The sequence below is a fragment of the Sinocyclocheilus rhinocerous genome, unplaced genomic scaffold (assembly GCF_001515625.1).
Source record: "Sinocyclocheilus rhinocerous isolate Xijiao unplaced genomic scaffold, SAMN03320098_v1.1 scaffold542, whole genome shotgun sequence".
Taxonomy (NCBI): Eukaryota; Metazoa; Chordata; class Actinopteri; order Cypriniformes; family Cyprinidae; genus Sinocyclocheilus; species Sinocyclocheilus rhinocerous.
Window position 1 is genome coordinate 819607 of NW_015638928.1, and position 17067 is coordinate 836673.

Below are 17067 nucleotides of genomic sequence, written 5' to 3' on the forward strand. Positions count from 1 at the left end.
GCGCTGTGCTTCATGAAGACAGACACAAGCTCCTGTGGGACTGAGTGTTAGTTTGGCAGAATAGTCTTTATAGTGTTGATCTGTCTCTCTCTCACACACATGCTGTGTGTATATATGTATATGTTGATATGTGTAACATGTATGACATGCGGTCACACGCTCATGAGGCGACTCTACAGCGCTGGAGTAATTGAATGATGCATGCGCTACACTGTTATTAAGAGGATTCATGTAATTACAGCTCTGAACCGCTGCAGCAGCTTTCTGATCTTCATAGCCTTTCAAAGACTGCTTTATAGCAATACAGACACTCTTCTGGCTAGAGACACAGAGATAGAGAGAGAGAGAGAGGGGAGAGAGAGAGAGAGAGAGAGAGAGAGAGAGAGAGAGGAGAGAGAGGGAGAGAGAGAGAGAGCGAGACAGAGAGAGAGAGAGAGAGAGACATGCAGTCCTCTGAAGCTGTGCTTCTCAAACACACACTGGCTCACACTTTTCTTTTTTTTTCTGATGCAGTTGACAAAAGCTGGTTGTTTTCAAACTTTATTTTGTATATCAAATTAATTCAACTGGATAATTAATTTGATCTATTAAAAAAAAAAAATGTATATGCATTTTAACAGCACAGCACACAACACAATTATATTAGTGCACTTTATTAAACCTGCAGCTGGAGAAAAAAAAACATGTGCTGAAGTAAAATATGTGCCTGCGGCAACATTTTTGCAAAAATTACATTGCATGTTTCGTGGCAGTTTCAAAGCGAAATGTTTAAAACGTGACATTTTCTCTGAAACATTTTATGTTGCTTCATGCATATATTGTAGCAGTGCAGAAATGCAATGATGTCCAGTTGCTTGATCGCATTTGAAAATAAAATAGCACCCACACTTAACCCGACTGATAATGTTAACAAAAGCAAATGTGGCATAAAAGCTCATTTGCTGAAGCAACCATGTCATTTTGTCTTGCTTCTACGAGTTTTATCGTGACTCGTGTTACGCAGGACTCATACACGAGCGCTTCACATCTCAAGTGTAATTCTGCACCGGGTGTGCTATCCAGCAAGTTTACCACATCAGAAAAGCTGATTATGCGATGCAAATGATGAAATTTATTAGTTTACAAATCATGCAAATACAAAAATAATTGTAAAGTTTTACTGCTACTAGTGTTCATCTGAGTCACAAATGATTTTTGGATGTGATATTACATTTCTGCATCTACGGGTTTTCTCAGAAATGTTACACAAGATTGTGTTTTGCCTGTGGGCGAGATTCTTGATGAACTTTGATGATAACCACACAGAGACTGATCTGGCTTACACTGCAAGGTTTTATATGAATGATCCATGAGGAGCTGCTGTGTGTTTTTTGTTTAGTTTTTTGGACTTGGCGCAGACTTCAAAGTGAAAAGGCCGCTGAAGTTGTTTTTTGTTCGGCTTTTATTAGCATGTCAATGACAGAGCTTTTGACAGCCAGGTGTGCCTCCGTCATCCAAACTCACACTCACACACTCGCGTCTGGCCGCTTTGTCTTCAAAGGACGCTTATCTCCAGTCTCGGAGTTTAGTCTTCAAACATGCGTGTTGTGTGCAGGATTAGCGCTTGAGAAGAGTTTTGCATGTTGAGATGAACCGTCATCAGATGATAATGCTGCACAGTTTCACAGCTCTTGTTTGAACAGCTTTCTAATCTTCTGTTCTTCCGTCCTGCAGATCTGGGACATGAGCGACGACGAGAGCATCTGAAGAAACCGCTGGAGACACAGAATGAAGCTCCTTTAACTGGCAGCTCGTCTGTGCTCTTATATTGGTTTCTCAGACAGTGACCTCACTGCACAATGACCCGTCATCATATACTTGTTGAAATATGTCTTAACCATTCACATGAAATCACATTATAGCTGTCAGAGCTTGTCTGTGTCGGGATAGACACCAGAGATCTGCTCTGGTCTAGACATCGAGTCCAGCGTTGAGCGGTCTTAAAAATTTAAAATGTAATTTACACACCCTCATATTACACCTCATATTATTATAAGACTTGGTTCATCTTCAAAACACAAAAGAAGATATTCTGCAGGATGTTGGTAACCAAATGGTTGACGGTAGCCATTGTCTTCCATAGTATTTTTTTTTCCAAAATATAGAGGTCAATGGCTACCGTCAACTGAATGGTTACCAAGTCTTCAGAATATCTTGTGTTTAAAACAATGTGAGAGTGAGAATATCTTGTGTTTAAAACAATGTGAGAGTGAGTAAATTACAGATTTTTCATTTTGGGGTGAACGTTTCTTTCCAAATCATGTTTTCAGATGTTTTCAGTTTTCATAGTTTTTGTCCACTGGACAGTTTTTGGGAAGGCATTTCATCAGCCATGATTTCCAAGGGCCGTTAAATATGGCATCTGTGCTGACTAAGATCCTGTCTTCAGGCTTTTTTTTTTTTAAACTGGCCTAATGTTCATTAAAAGTGTATTAGATTGTTTATGGCAGGGGTCTGGACCTTCCCTGAGTTCAATGCCAATGCTCTTCTGTTCAGGTGTGTTTGCGGTGTTGTGGCTCATTGGAAAATGACCGCACTGAACTCTGTCCTCGCACCACTGCACTGTAACGCTCTCGAAATGTGGCATTCTGAAATTTGCCATTTGTGCTCATAATAAACATGAAATCTATTCACATAATCCATTCTGAAATGTCCTGTCATATTTGCTTGCTTTTGGTCACTTAGGTCAGTGAGCTGTAATCACAAGGTTAGCACTCGAGATCTTTCTCTGTGCTGCTCGTGGTCTCAGTCGGTGTTGTAGGTCATGGGAAAATGAGGCCAGATGAAAGACTACGTTTCCTGACACATGCTCAGTGATGCTAGAGCAGTGAAATCATTTCATTGTGTTCACAAATTGCAGTTAGCTCTAGTGGAATTACAGTAACTGACATTAAAGCATGTTATTTTTCCCCAAATGCAATCAGTTGTTTTCACAACGGATGAATCATAAGTCACGGCTGTGGTTTAAGAGCACTTTATTGTTCATTGAGGCTACTTAAAAGTACAAAACAATGGCCTGCCAAAAGTTTGTTTTATTCCGAGAAGAAACAAGGCCAAGAAATGAGGGTATAATACAGATTTACAAATCATTAAGAAGTACACTCGAGGTGCAGCGAGAAGTGTTTTAAACGTTGTTGGTTTGTGTCGTCGTTCTCCTGGAAGCGCACATCAAATAGAAAATCTCGTTGAGCGACGGTACTGGAGTGCAGCAAGTCACTGGGACTCGAGTCTGTTTGTTCAATTGTCTCCAGAGACAGTCGAAAGCCTCCGTTCAGAAGTGTGTCGAGACTCGGTAGCCTTCAGAAATAATACACAAGTGGCTGTTACACTAACGCAGTGTTTTCATAGAATAACGGTGTTCCTGCACTTTAACCTTAAACAGACAAAACCTACAAACAAAAAAGATCAACTTTTTTCTCAAAAAAAAAAAAAAAGCATGATTACACTAAAGGACAAGGGAAAAATTAAATAGCTACATATCATTAACAAATTAATTGTTCCTCAAAAAATACCTAAGATTTTTTCTCTGTACATTCGTTACGCACAGCGTAATGATGGTCTTATAGTTTCCTATATAAAACTTTGTTTTTAAGTGATTTACCTACAGCGTGTAGGGTAACGTGTGTCAAGCAGAAAGTGTCCTACCCAGTAAAACGGTAGTTAGTGTGTGTGTGTGTGTCCTCGAGGTCTCCTCGTGGCAAATACACGCAGAAAGAGCAGAGTTGGCGAGTCCTTTTGAGGAGCGTCGTGTATGAATCCAGGGCTGATGGAATGTAAGGACGAGCTGGAGCATCGAGCGTCTCCTGTATCTGCAGTCTCTAGTGAGTAGCTACACTGAACACAAGACCTGCACGCCGTTCCCTATCGGAGGAATGTGTGTGATACGGTACAGGCCGACCGCTTCGACAGCCCAACGCAGAATTAAGAGAAGATGAAGAACAACAAACGCACACGAAACTAGCTCGACATTTCCGGCAGATTGTCAACGCTACAGTTGACCTGTCAATAGCTGCGAATGCTCTTTTTTCAGTCATGCAAAGCGACAGCATCCTGTACCACCGATTAATAACAACATACAAAACCAACCGTTAATATATAGATGGCCTGTCCGGAGGCTGATTTCTCTTCTGTATCTGGCAGCTACCACAATGAATATTGAATAGAAAATAATAATATGGAGTACAACTGTACCAGCAGTAAGTTTATCTAGGACTGTTACTGACAAAAATATAATAAAATCTGAAGAAAAGGCTAGAAGTATTACGATTGAAATGTCAACACAATAATAGATACCAGCTATTTTTAAAACATGCACTTATAAGCACTAGCTTACCCTTAAACCTTTAGTCTACTCTACTGAAACCACAGTGCCTGGGAAAGACCCATCCGAAACGAGAAGAATGCCCACGTCTGCCGCAGTCCAGTTGTGTCAGCGCCCTAGAGAAGCCAGAGCCCAAGCGACTGAAAACGAGTCCCTCCCCTGACCAAGGTTTCCTGTGAAAGCCACGTGAACCGCAGCACCTGCCAAACGTCTTCTGAACAACCCATCGACGCTACACTCACATCAGTCCATCTACAGTGCAAGATCAGTCCAGGCCTTCCGCTTCAAGTATACACGAACAGATTCAGGACACAACCGGGAGAGAGCGAGAAAGATTGACAGAGTGCGATGGAACAATGGCTTCTGGGTGAAAGGTTTGCATCAGCGGTTTCTTTGGTATCTGAGGCGGATGGTTCGATAGTGTCTGGCTGATCTTTATCTCAAAAAAAACAAAACAAAAAAAAAAAACAACAGGTATGGGCATCCCATAACGCAACAGCCAAGTTAAAGTATACTAGCATACTTACAAACAAAAGAAAATGAATCAAAAGCACAAATGAAAGTTAAAGGAGCATCTCCTCGTCTTGCGTTCTTTTATGTACATAGCTATGTGTCAGCTCTGCTAAAACATGCATGCTTTGAGAGAGAAGCGGCGGGATGGGGTTCGCCGGTCCACTTCTCAAGACACGAGGGAAGGGGAGTGATTGTGGTTGACCATGTGGCCGTTGGTGGAGGAGTCTGGGCTCGCCGAGGAGCTGCCCTTGGCCTTGATCTGCAGCCACGTCTCTCCCAGTGCCTTGGTGAAGTGGTCATCCACCGAGCCGGTGATGGACACCGAGTTTGTGACCGGCTCGGGCTCCTTGTAGTTCTTGCCCAGGCTGCGGCGGAAATGCTCCTCGATGACAGGGTCGCAGGCCGTGTTCGCTGAGGGACACAGAAACACCGCTTAGTGCTTTGTAAATCACAGATAAGACCTCCAGCAGAATCTGGGGTGTTTGCCCAGCACTGCATGCATTACAATGTGAAATCTAACGACTTATCAGAAAGCTGGACCGCTTGTATGTGTGTGTAATACTAACACTAACATCTGCAGGAAGAGTCCAGACATCTCATTTCCCTAGCTAGATCAGGAAAATCTGATTTCATAAAGTTTCAGTACACTTTGAGAGCCAAACACAATTTGTAACTCATTATGATTGATTCAAGAAGGGAGAACATTTGTTTAATATGCTTTCTATACCTACTTAAGTTAGCTCTATAGTCTGTACAAAGTCAACCTACAGAACTGGAAAGCATCAATGAATCATTTCATTGTAAATGTGATATCTTGTCTCTAGAAAAGTATATTTTCTATATTGAAACCATTAAAATTTGCAGAAGGCCTAGCAGAAAATCTTCTAGTACTGATGCATTCTTCATACATGTAGCAGATGGATAATGCAACTTTCTTAATTTACAAAATTTGAATTTTTCATAGTTTGACTAACATTTCTTATTTGAAATTTTTGTTATGTTTGAGAACTTAGAACTAAGAAAAAAAAAAAAGAAATCATAAAAAAAAAAACAGTGGACAAATTTATTTCCTACAAATGAAGAGTAGGGATGTAGCAATGCACCCTGAGCCGGTTGAAAATCAATATAAATATGTGATGATTCAAATCAGTTGAGATGTTAAATGAATCGTGATACAACTTTATATGAATGAATCTCTGAGGGGAACTGACTGTCTTCAGAAAAGCTTAGATGATATTTTCATCTTGCCTCTGTATAATGCATATTAGTGTTCATAAGGCAGGGCTTGCTTTGTTTACAATGCTGTTTGTCTAAGCAACAATAAAAGGACACCTTTTCATTTATAATTTGTCAAATCTAATTTTTTTTTTAAATGTGAGAAAATCATATTGTGAAACAAGCATCGTGAACTGTTACATCCCTACTAAAAAGATCTTATGGTCCTTAATTCAAGTTACGAAACTTGATTTAAAACCTTGATATTGAGGTGTTTAATCTTGACTAATGCTGTCAACATTACAGTTCAATTATAAAACCTAAAAAATTAGACCATACTCTAGAAATGGTCTGAACGATGTCACTTCCTGCATGTCACAACTGCTCCATTTCTTCTACTGGTAATATGATTAACACACAAAATGTGCAACATTTCACGTTTACTGAACATCTAATAGTTCCCTCCGCAGAGAATCTTTATTAAGTGAATTCATTAAGGGAAAAAAAGTAATTGGACATCAATTTGTAGCCCATCCATGGACAGTGAGGGCAGTTTGTACTTACAGTTGGAGGCTCTGCGGTAGCTTGAAGTCAGGCTGGGTGAGCAGCCGTTGTGAGACACGGTGCAGTGGGTGAGGTTACAGTTACGGTTGTTCGCTGGGGCACATGTGATCACAGAGGGACGATTCTGCACACACACACACGTATGAGATGAGCAGCAGAGCAAGTGTCCAAACAAACACAAGAACTACTAAAATAAAAAAAAGGGGCTTTTAGATTCCTCTACACTGTAGAGACCTGCTGTTCATGACCTGAATTAATAAAGTCTTCTGTTCTCGTCAGTGGATAGCTGATTTTTTCTTGGAAACTGAAATGTAGCTCAACATGGTTTCAGGGCAGTTTTCGCCCAGCAAGAGTTCAGATTCATACCAACGCAAAACTCTTTTTATACACATTTTGATGAGTAACAAAGATTCTAAACATCAATACCAAGACAAAGCCAAACATACTTTGTCCCTTTTTAAAAAAATGTAAATATATGCTAAAGCTTTCTGCTTCTTTTAAAGGGAGAGTTTACCTAAAAATGAAATTATTTACTCAGCCTCATGTTTGTTGACTCATGTTGACTGATTTTTTTTTTCTGTGGAGCATAAAAAAAAATGATGTTTTGAAGAATGTTGGTGAACAAACAGTTCCGTTCCCATTGACTTCCATTATACAAGTGGCCAAAAAACAGCATTATTCAACACATTTTTTTGTGTTCTGCATAAGAAAGTCACAAGTCATGCAAGTTTAAAACGACACGAGGCTGAGCAAATGATGGCAGTGCTGGAGTTACCTGCTGGCGCTCGACGGGGCTGACAGTGGGCGAGATGGCGACAGTGCGGGTGGTGTCCATGTTTTTGGTCAGTGCGAGAGGCTGGTCCATGGCCAGGCTGGGCATGTGGGCATACAGGTGACCACCAACGAGACTCATCGGGGAGGCGCCGATGCGCTCTATGGGGCTGCGGCTGCGATCCCGGGGGTCCTTGCGGTAGTCCCCACTGGCAGGCTTGCCTCTGCAAGACAAACAAAGGAGGGATTGTACTGAGGCCCCTGTCCAGCGGCACAAACAAGGAGAGCTATTATTGCTGCATTCAGCGGGCCTGGCAAGAGCGCACACCTCCCGCGAGCAGTCGATGACTCGATAAGAGCGGACTGGACAGAGTCGCCATCGCTTACATTCAAGCGTTCGTTTAGCGCGCAGTAGGGCTGGGCGATATGGTAAAAAAATAAAATAAATAATAAATCTTGATTTTTTTTTTTTTTTCAGAACGTTTGACCGAGTCTCGATTTGTAACTACTCAACTTGAAAACATAACTACAAAATGATTCAAGCAACTTTTTCTTTATTAACGCTCTAGTTAAAGAAAATTCAATTCCAAGTGCAGCACACATGAAGTTGTCAACATGATGTAAATGTTAAACAAGTCACTTGTTAAATATCTTTGCAGAAAAGATGCATAAACTACAACTACATATTGTACAAACTTGTCTTATACATATATGTTCAGAAATAATAAAAGTCAAGGTAATTCAAAATCAAAATGACTGTAGGTATAACACCAGTAGACTATTAACTATAAATGTTCTGTAAAAACAAAAACATAACTACAAAATGATTCAAGCAACTTTTTCTTTATTAACGCTCTAGTTAAAGAAAATTCAATTCCAAGTGCAGCACACATGAAGTTGTCAACATGATGTAAATGTTAAACAAGTCACTTGTTAAATATCTTTGCAGAAAAGATGCATAAACTACAACTACATATTGTACAAACTTGTCTTATACATATATGTTCAGAAATAATAAAAGTCAAGGTAATTCAAAATCAAAATGACTGTAGGTATAACACCAGTAGACTATTAACTATAAATGTTCTGTAAAAACAATGAACAGCAGCTTTCAGTCTGTCATCATGATGGAAACATGAAATATCAGACATACAGAAGTAGTTCTTTACAGGTATTTTATTCGATTGCGCTGCTTTTGCATTGTTTTTCTATGTAAACATGGACGTGTTTGACTGTTGCGCTCGCGTCTCATGCATGACACGGCAGTCTAAAAACACTGTGCTCGAGTTAAAAGAAGTTCACTCCCATTTTTTCCTATTCCACTGCCCACGTTGCATCTTTGTCAACACAAAAGCACAATCTGTGCAAATGGCACCTAACGATTTATTTATGGTCCTTCACACATGAGCGGTTAATCACGTGACATGCGATTGGATCATTATTTTCTCTTTACTGTTATCACTGGCATATTGTCAAAGTGACTAATTGTAACATTTGGTAATATTTCTATTCCAAATCAAGATTCCTCGATTTATATAAAAAATTAAATTGTGGCAAATCATTAAATTCGTTTTAATTGATAAAATCTGAAAAATCACCCAGCCCTAGTGCGTAGCTACGGCTGCTCCATAATCTCGGCTGTTTTAAAGCAAGTTTTGTTCTACTTCTTCAAATCTCGTCTCCAGCTCTGCATTAGCTCAGATGGCTCGCTACAAAAGGCCCTTTCCCACTCCCGACCTCCTTTCCTGTTTTTCTTTTCCCCCTTAAAAGAATAGACACACATGCAGCAAAGCCCAGAAGCGCTATTCCACCCTTCCGGAACGATCGGCCTCCTGTTGCCAGCAGAGCGGAGGCCCAGCGAGGGGCCAAGTGCACTATTCAAAAGGCTTCATCTGTGCCTCACAGGAAGAGAACTTAATACCCTTCACCGGGCACACAAGAGAGCTCTAATCAGGTATTTGAAGGAAATGCTTTCAGCGCAGAATTCGTAACCTCAGTTTGGTGACCGTGCTCCACCTTCGGGGAGGACAAGCACTGGAGATTTGTCGGGTCTCCGTTGTGTGGGCTGCAATCCTTGAAATCGCCCGTTACTTGGCAACGCAATTGGCGAGTGAAGCATCTGCTACGTCTACCGGAAATTACTGTCCTCACAATAACTAATGGAAAGCTGTGGAGCAAAATCTGTCTTACTGTCAGAAGCTACTCCTTCACAGCCCCTTCCTCCTCAGCGGGATCCGCTTTCACTGTAATACATACGCCGTGTACACATAGCGTCTTAATTGTCCTCAAGAAGTTGAGATAGCATGCTGACAGCACCACTGTTGACCTGAAAGGTTACACCATGTGACATTAGAAATGGGTCAAACAAATGGAAATGCTGCTGTAAATGTGCACAGCTATCAGGAAGACTGCTTTGCATTATTACATGAGAGAGAAAAGAAACGCTGAGCTGCTCAAAATAAAACAGGTCACTTAAATTTTTGACTTTTCTTGAAAATATCTTTATGCTCCACAAAATAATTTATAGCAAATCATACAAGGTTACGTTTATCAAATTTTCACAAGAAAATCCAGTCATTTAAATAGGAATCCATGTTACATTCATGTTACTTCATACACTACCACACTATTGCCAAAATGTTGCTGCCGTGAATGCACATCTACACCACAATACAAGGACACAGTTGTGTATGGTTTAGGCATCTTATTAATAGCAGTAAGGTCAGATCTAGGAGGAGCACAATAACATTCAGAAAAACCTGCTGAAAGCCTCTTCACCCAAGATCCTTTGAAAAGAAACAGCAATGAGGCCCTTTGATGAGATCTTTCAGTTCTTGCTGCTCTTCTCTGATGTGAGCTAAATGGTCTGGCAATAATCTACCAGTGCTTTCAAGACTCTTGCTCCGAGAACAAGGCATTTTCCCATTAGATCACGAAGCTTTCGTGTGTTTTGATGAAGCCACGCATCAATCCAAACATCACAGAACACATCAGTCAAAACGTACGATACAGGAATAAACATACAAAAACAGAAGCAAACGCTTCCATCACTTTTATATGACTTTAGCATTACCCCTTAAATGCCAAAAGCCAACGGTTATCTTTTACGCTTACTTCAAAAAAGTCTGCTCCAAACTCCACTGAAGTGATGTGAACTCTGCTAGACTCACTTCAGTCACAGATGCAGGCCAATAAAACCGGGGACATTTTCTCATAATTGCATTTCACAGCCGTGTGGGAAAACCTCACGATTCCACCACAGATCCTGGCAGGAAGATGTCTCTCTTATTTCTCCTTTAAGTCACTGGAAGCTCGCCCACAAAGATACAGGAAACATCTGGGAGAAATCAAGGCGAGGAAGGCAGAACCACAGGACACAAACAGTGCGTTCTCTGGAAATGTTCACGCTGCTCACTATTAGCCATATTTCTAGCATTCTTATTACAAATCAGCCAACAAGCTTTATTAATAGCACAATACTGTTTAACTACTGTTACATTTATATTTCTTAATGAATTCATTAACTTCCCATTCGTAAATATTAAATGTGGTTACTGAAGCAACTAGAACATTTTGGCACGTTGCTTATTTTTGGCTCAGGTTTTAAAACAAGCAGCCAAAAAGGTAAAAGGCGGTTTGAGAGTTGGATCCATAAGCACTGCGTGTAATGGGTTCAAAGCGCCTGGGTAACTTCAGACTTCACTGCTTTGACAAATTATAATCCAAACACCAATGAGCCAGTCATGTGTGTGTTTATATATAAAAGTTAGCAGAAAAACACTATTTTATAAACCCTAACCACGCTGGCACGGCCTGCGCATGACTCTCCGTTTGGCTGGCCACGGATGCATGAGAAAGACGGAGTCTCCGAGTTCCCAGCAGGAACACAAGCTGCCGTCGGCCGTTCGCTCTGAAATACACTTTCTACAGGAACACATTCATAAAACCCCTCGACGCTGGGTGAAATCTAGGTGAACGCATGAATCAAGCCTGTTGCATTTCTGATCTGCAAAACTTTAAAAGAAAGATCAGTCATTTAGTACACAAGAGGGACTCTTATTTTGCTGTAGACGTCGACAGTGGGCCGTCTCTGGTGGGACAGAACGCAGTGGGCTGACCGGATAAGAGGCCCTTTGTTTTCATGGCAGCAGTGAAAACCAGAAAATGGCCCCCACCCTGACACGAAGCCCACTCCACAACAATGTGTCTCCCTGAGTTTCCAGTTGTTCTAGCCTTAGGAGGCTTGTATCACCGTTTAGTCTGGCAAAGACTAAAACCGTACAATAGCTTAACATGTGGACAAACTCCTTTCAGATCAAAAACAAGCTTAACAAGAAACATAACTGTAAACACTCTGTGCACTTCTAACAACAAAACAACAGCAGAAGATTATAGTGAGGAGAGGCACAAGAAGAGAGGTTTCCCAGCCCCCACTGCTTCATTCCCTTCTATAGAGAAACACCCTCATGGAAACCTGAGCCGCGGTGTCCGGTGACAGCCGCAAACTCCCAACAAAAACAGTCAAGAGTGGCTCATTCACCTCCACCCGATGAAAATCACATGTCCTGGAGCAATACAGAGGCACACCAACAACTCCGTCCTCAGAGTTCAAATGTAAATGTACTCCTGCTCTTCAAATACAAGGAAACATTTGGCAAAAACTTTCCCGAAACTCCAAGCCTGTGTGCACTAAGAGTTTTAAAGGTTAAAAAAAAAGAGAGAGATAAAATGCGGTATAAAAAACATCAACACAAACCAATGTCTTCTGTGTGACCACTGCTTCAGCTTTAACCTTTTTTTTTTTGTTTTTTTTTGTTGAGTTTTTAAGTTTGAAAATGCCAAAATGTAAAAGTAATTTTTATTTATACTCTAATTGTAAACAATTATATTCTACATGTTTGTTTCTGCTGAGGTCTACTAATGATCAGTAATTTAATAGTTTATCAGTAATTCTAGAAACAAGTGTGAACTCAACGATACAACTGCTCACACAATCCAATCCATTTGCACTAAACAAACATTTTGAAATTGCATTAAAAAAAACTACTGAGCTAAAGCACATTCTGTACGTCAACTAGCAAAATGGTGCATGAAGGGGATCTGGTGTTGGTAAACTCAGAAGAGATGGTGCAAAACAAGTGCTAACGGAGTGTAAGTTGTGAAAAGGGCACGTGCTGTTATGAAACTACAATCTGCTGCAGAGCAGTTCAGGTCCTGCTAGTGCTAAACCTTTCAACTGGCAACAAGCTCTGACGTGTTGCCAAGATGAGGATGAGGATCAAATAGTGTTTATGTACCTGAGAGCGAGAGCATTGCAAAAGTAAATCCGTTCAAAGTTTAAAACAGCCCGTGCTATTAAAGGAGCGCACACTGATGTCAAAGCCCCGAACACAGATCAAATCAAGCTTGTTGTGCTGAGAAGCCTCTTCTGTTGTTCACACTGGCTCCTGCACTGGTCCTAATTTACCAAGCAAATTGCAGGTCATAAATTAGCCCGGGCTGCTCTGCCGCGCTCCAGTGTGGCTTTTCCTTGCTGAAGAGCAGATCTGGTGTCCTGCGACCGAGCGCCGCTCTTCATACCGGGGCTGGAATGCAGGGAATGCTCTGCCATGAGGGCATGGCCCATGTGCTCCGGCTCCGACTGCCAGAATCTCAGGAATTCCAGCCCTCGCTCTTCAGCACATTCCCAAGCATTCCCCACGTTCTTTCTGCAGGAACACCGCCCGCACGGCCCTAACTTCAGCTGAGTACGAGGCTTTCTAAAAAGCACCTGCCTGCCAAAGATTCGCTGGAGACGACACAAGTTGTGAGCGTCTGTCAGTGCATCAGATGCATCCAAAACCAGACACGTGATGTTAATCGGATCCACTTACAACTGTGCGGCAAACAGCCGGCTCATCTTGGCCACATGCTCGCTGTTACAGTCGATGCCGTCGTCTGCTTGGTCCCCGCTGTGCTTCCTCTTGCTGGGGCTGATGGGAGGAGGGCCCGTCCTGTGATTGCTGACTGCAGAGGACAGGGACAGGGCCGGCATTCTGGACTCGCCTCTCAGAGCAGCCTCACCTACAGCAAACACAAGAGAGCGGCATTAACACAGACGAGCACTATCAGCCGCTTCAGGAGAGTGTGCTTTTACAGGCTGTGTGAGAAGTGAACTGCGTGGTTTAGAAAGTGATCAAGCCATCATCTGAACTACAAAATCAGCAGATCTGCTGAACTGATGGCATAATGAATCGAGTGAGCAGTCAAGAATCGACTCCACACACTAGGGCTGCACGATTATGACAAAAATCATAATTGTCGATTATTCCCTTGAAATTGTAATTGTGATTATTAATTACGATTATCACAATTTACATTGAATGATGTTTATACCATTGTTTGATGCAACTGCATGCCGCATTTTTATATGAAAATAAACAAGCTGAAAACACTCACTGAAAAACCTTTAGTGCTTTTCTATAGTATTAAGCCTCAAATGTCAAATATACTTCGGATTGGGTTCTTCTTTAAATTATAAAAAAAGTAAAAATATGAATGGTATTATAATGTTATACTAAAACAAAAAAATGGAAAAACCCTTAAGATAACATGTAAAAAGAAAAAAAACATCTAAAGTGTGCAGAATAACATAAGTGGACTTTGAACGATTAATTGCCGCTTTGAACGATTATGTAATTGTGGCATCCATAATTGTAATTGCGATTAGAAATTCGATTAATTGTGCAGCCCTAACACACACACAAATCAAATACAAAGCTCAAAAGAATAGAACAGGACACAGAAGTGAACGTATTTGCTGCAAATCTGTCTTGTAAACAACACTTTGTGTTTAATAAAAATAAAATCTGCTTCTGATACTTTCTAAATATGTTGCTTACAAACAGTTTCTATTTTCATTTCAACAGTTTTCATTTAGCCAGGTTTCACTTTCATTTCTACCAACAAGCTTACCATTGGATAGTGTATAATTTCTGTCTTCAGAAGTCAGCTGGAGTGAATATTGTCTAAAGAATGTGTCCATGTATCAAATATGTGCTGAGAACTCTCCCCTAATAAAGATAATCCACAATTTATATCATTTAAAAACACAAGTAAACATCCATGGATTTTGCCGTCTCACTCATTTGGTGCTGCCTGACTGGTTTTAAGTGACCAGTTCATTGCACTGAATTACAGCATATACATTGAAGATATTATAATATATGCTGTAATATATACCTTCAGCTTTCACGATATCAGTACTGGCCATGAAAACCCACACCAGTCGACCACTGCATTATATTACACATGAAAGCTCCTCATCAACACAGGCCACTTCTTTGATCTTTGATATTCAGAACATAAAACCATCACATCACAGAGAGAAGAACGGCAGCAATCACAATAAACTCACTCATCAGCCCTTCCTATTACTTTCTTCTCTTTTAAGAACACTTGACTGGTATCTTGCCTCCACATCAGAGCAGAAAAAGCATTAGACTGATGCAGGAAAGCATTTCAAAAATATAAGGCACTGCATTGATACATGGACACGGCAAAGTCTCAATACTTGCATTGTAAACGCAATCAATCTCTGCCTTTGATTTGCAATCAAACGAGTCGCTAGAATCTGCAGAAGTAATGCACTGAAGCGTCATTACGACACAGTGCTGTAAGATTCCTCTCAGTACAGTACAAGGGCACTCGGTGCATTTACAGGCGCTGTGTAGGAGTTAGGCCGGAAAATTACAACTGGCACGCTCTCTCCAATGGGACTTTCCACTTGGGAGGAGGTTAACTAAGCCTGAGAAACTTTACAAGATCCATTTATTGAGCCAGACCTGGATTTCTGCACTGGTGCAGTTATTTACAGAGTTAAATGATAAATAGAGATGGTAAAAAATAACCGGGCCAGGTGTCTCTCCCACACTCAAGCCTCATAAAATAAGCCATGCACACATTTACTCGACTTCAGCCTCAAGTAAAGCAATGATAGAGCTCACGAGGTACTTCCCAAAACAAGCGGCCTATTTTCCAGACTGGCATGTTTCGGCTCGTCTGACCGCGCGCCATGGCAACGGCGATGACATCATTGTTTGTGGCAGGGCTGGAGCTGCTAATAGAGAAAAGGCTGCGGCACACAGTAAACGTCCACACGATAGCCTATCTGTGATAGTCTCCAGAGAGCCATGAGGAGATGCGGGCTGAAAGTTATTGGCCATTCATTCGTTATCAGTGAGGAATCGTGTACAGAGACAGGTGTCGAATGCCGTGTTTCCAAGAGAAACAGCGACACTACACTCTTCCTGATCAACTCATTCAGCTCAAATGAGCTCAGACTCCAGGACCTGAAACAGACGGGTCAGATAAGACGAACAAAATGTGAACTGCTGGAGTGCATCCAGGAACAGGGTTGTGAAACGACAGTATGCTTTTAACAAACATTACCAGGGCAAGGTGTTGTCAAAAGCAATATTTGACCAGGATTGGTTTCCTAAATGAGAAATGAATAGGTTTAGATTAGGGATGCTCATTTTAACCGGTTAACCGTTAACCAACAGTAAGAATTTTGGCCATCAGTTAAACGGTTTAAAAAGTATTTCCAGTTATTAATCGAAATAGTTCAAAACGTTTGCTGCATGGTTAAAATACGCTAAGCTTAGAGACCAATAAAATAAAATTGCGTTTTTTGAGAAAGAAAATAAATTTAAAAAACACGTCGCGTAGCCTAAGTCGCATTTTATTATTTCATTCAGAAATAGGCCTAATGCCGACTCGAAATGTTTACAAACATTATAAACATATAGGCTAGACTATTTTAGTTCCCCTAACTCCACAGCAAATCTTTTAAATTTAACAGTAGCCTATTCAGAAAAGAACAAGAATGTGACGAGTGGGGGCGGGGCCGAGAGCCGTGGGAACGGAGCGAGGCCGGTGGAGTGATTGCTAATGAGGGACACCTGCACCCACTCACCGGTCTCGAGTCTCACGGAGGAGCTCCGGAAGGATAAAGGAGGAGTGATTACAGTGTTGGACGAGAGAGGACCAGGCCTGGATTTTATTTTGTGTTTTGGTTTCGTTTGTGCGCGACAGTCGTCCGCGAGGGGCTGTCGCGCTATTTTGTGCTTATTTTATTACTCACATTCGACATTGCCTGCGCAATCACTTGAATTTTTTCCTTCTAACAATGGAAACAACTACTCCTTCTAGTCATATAGATAAATGAAACTGTAAAAGGTTTGCTTTTATGTGTACATTCACAATAAAAAATCTTTGTGCTTTTATAAAATAAAGAAAAATAAGATTCCGCTAGGGCTACACGATAAATCGAAATGAAATTGAAATCGCGATTAGACAGAAGCTGCGATTGTCATGCGTATCTTTCAGTGAAGCACGGTTCTGTGATCAGTAGTAAACCTCCATCCGAAGGCCAGAGAAACTCCAAATACGCCCCGCAGGAGAAATCAGGAAATCCCTATAGCGGTTGCTGAATAAACTGAGGATTTAAATGCTTTCACTGATTCAGCGTGACTAATAAACACACGACTACGGCAATATATGGTTTATCTGAGTTCTTATTATCATTTTCATTATAATAAAGTATATCATTTATAATGCAATGACTTTAATAGCCTTTATCACTTCTTAGAATTCTATGAAAT

General features: G+C 41.0%; 2 protein-coding genes across 4 annotated transcripts in view; one reads left to right on the forward strand and one right to left on the reverse strand.

The window, feature by feature from the left end:
* The window catches only part of LOC107750032 (ubiquitin-like modifier-activating enzyme ATG7), a 78022-nt gene extending 76010 nt beyond the window's left edge, over window positions 1–2012 (forward strand). For both annotated transcript variants that reach the window (XM_016565281.1, XM_016565282.1), the window contains exon 20: window positions 1714–2012. In XM_016565281.1, coding sequence (XP_016420767.1) covers window positions 1714–1746 — 33 coding nt within the window. In that variant the 3' untranslated portion in view covers window positions 1747–2012. The remainder of the gene's footprint in view (window positions 1–1713) is intronic.
* A 985-nt stretch (window positions 2013–2997) lies between these two features.
* Window positions 2998–17067, reverse strand: part of LOC107750033 (transcription cofactor vestigial-like protein 4) — a 27894-nt gene continuing 13824 nt past the window's right edge. For both annotated transcript variants that reach the window (XM_016565284.1, XM_016565283.1), the window contains 4 exons: window positions 13297–13486; window positions 7428–7647; window positions 6653–6776; window positions 2998–5284 (listed from right to left, as the gene is read on the reverse strand). In XM_016565284.1, the coding sequence (XP_016420770.1) occupies window positions 5040–5284; window positions 6653–6776; window positions 7428–7647; window positions 13297–13486 (779 nt within the window). In that variant the 3' untranslated portion in view covers window positions 2998–5039. The remainder of the gene's footprint in view (window positions 5285–6652; window positions 6777–7427; window positions 7648–13296; window positions 13487–17067) is intronic.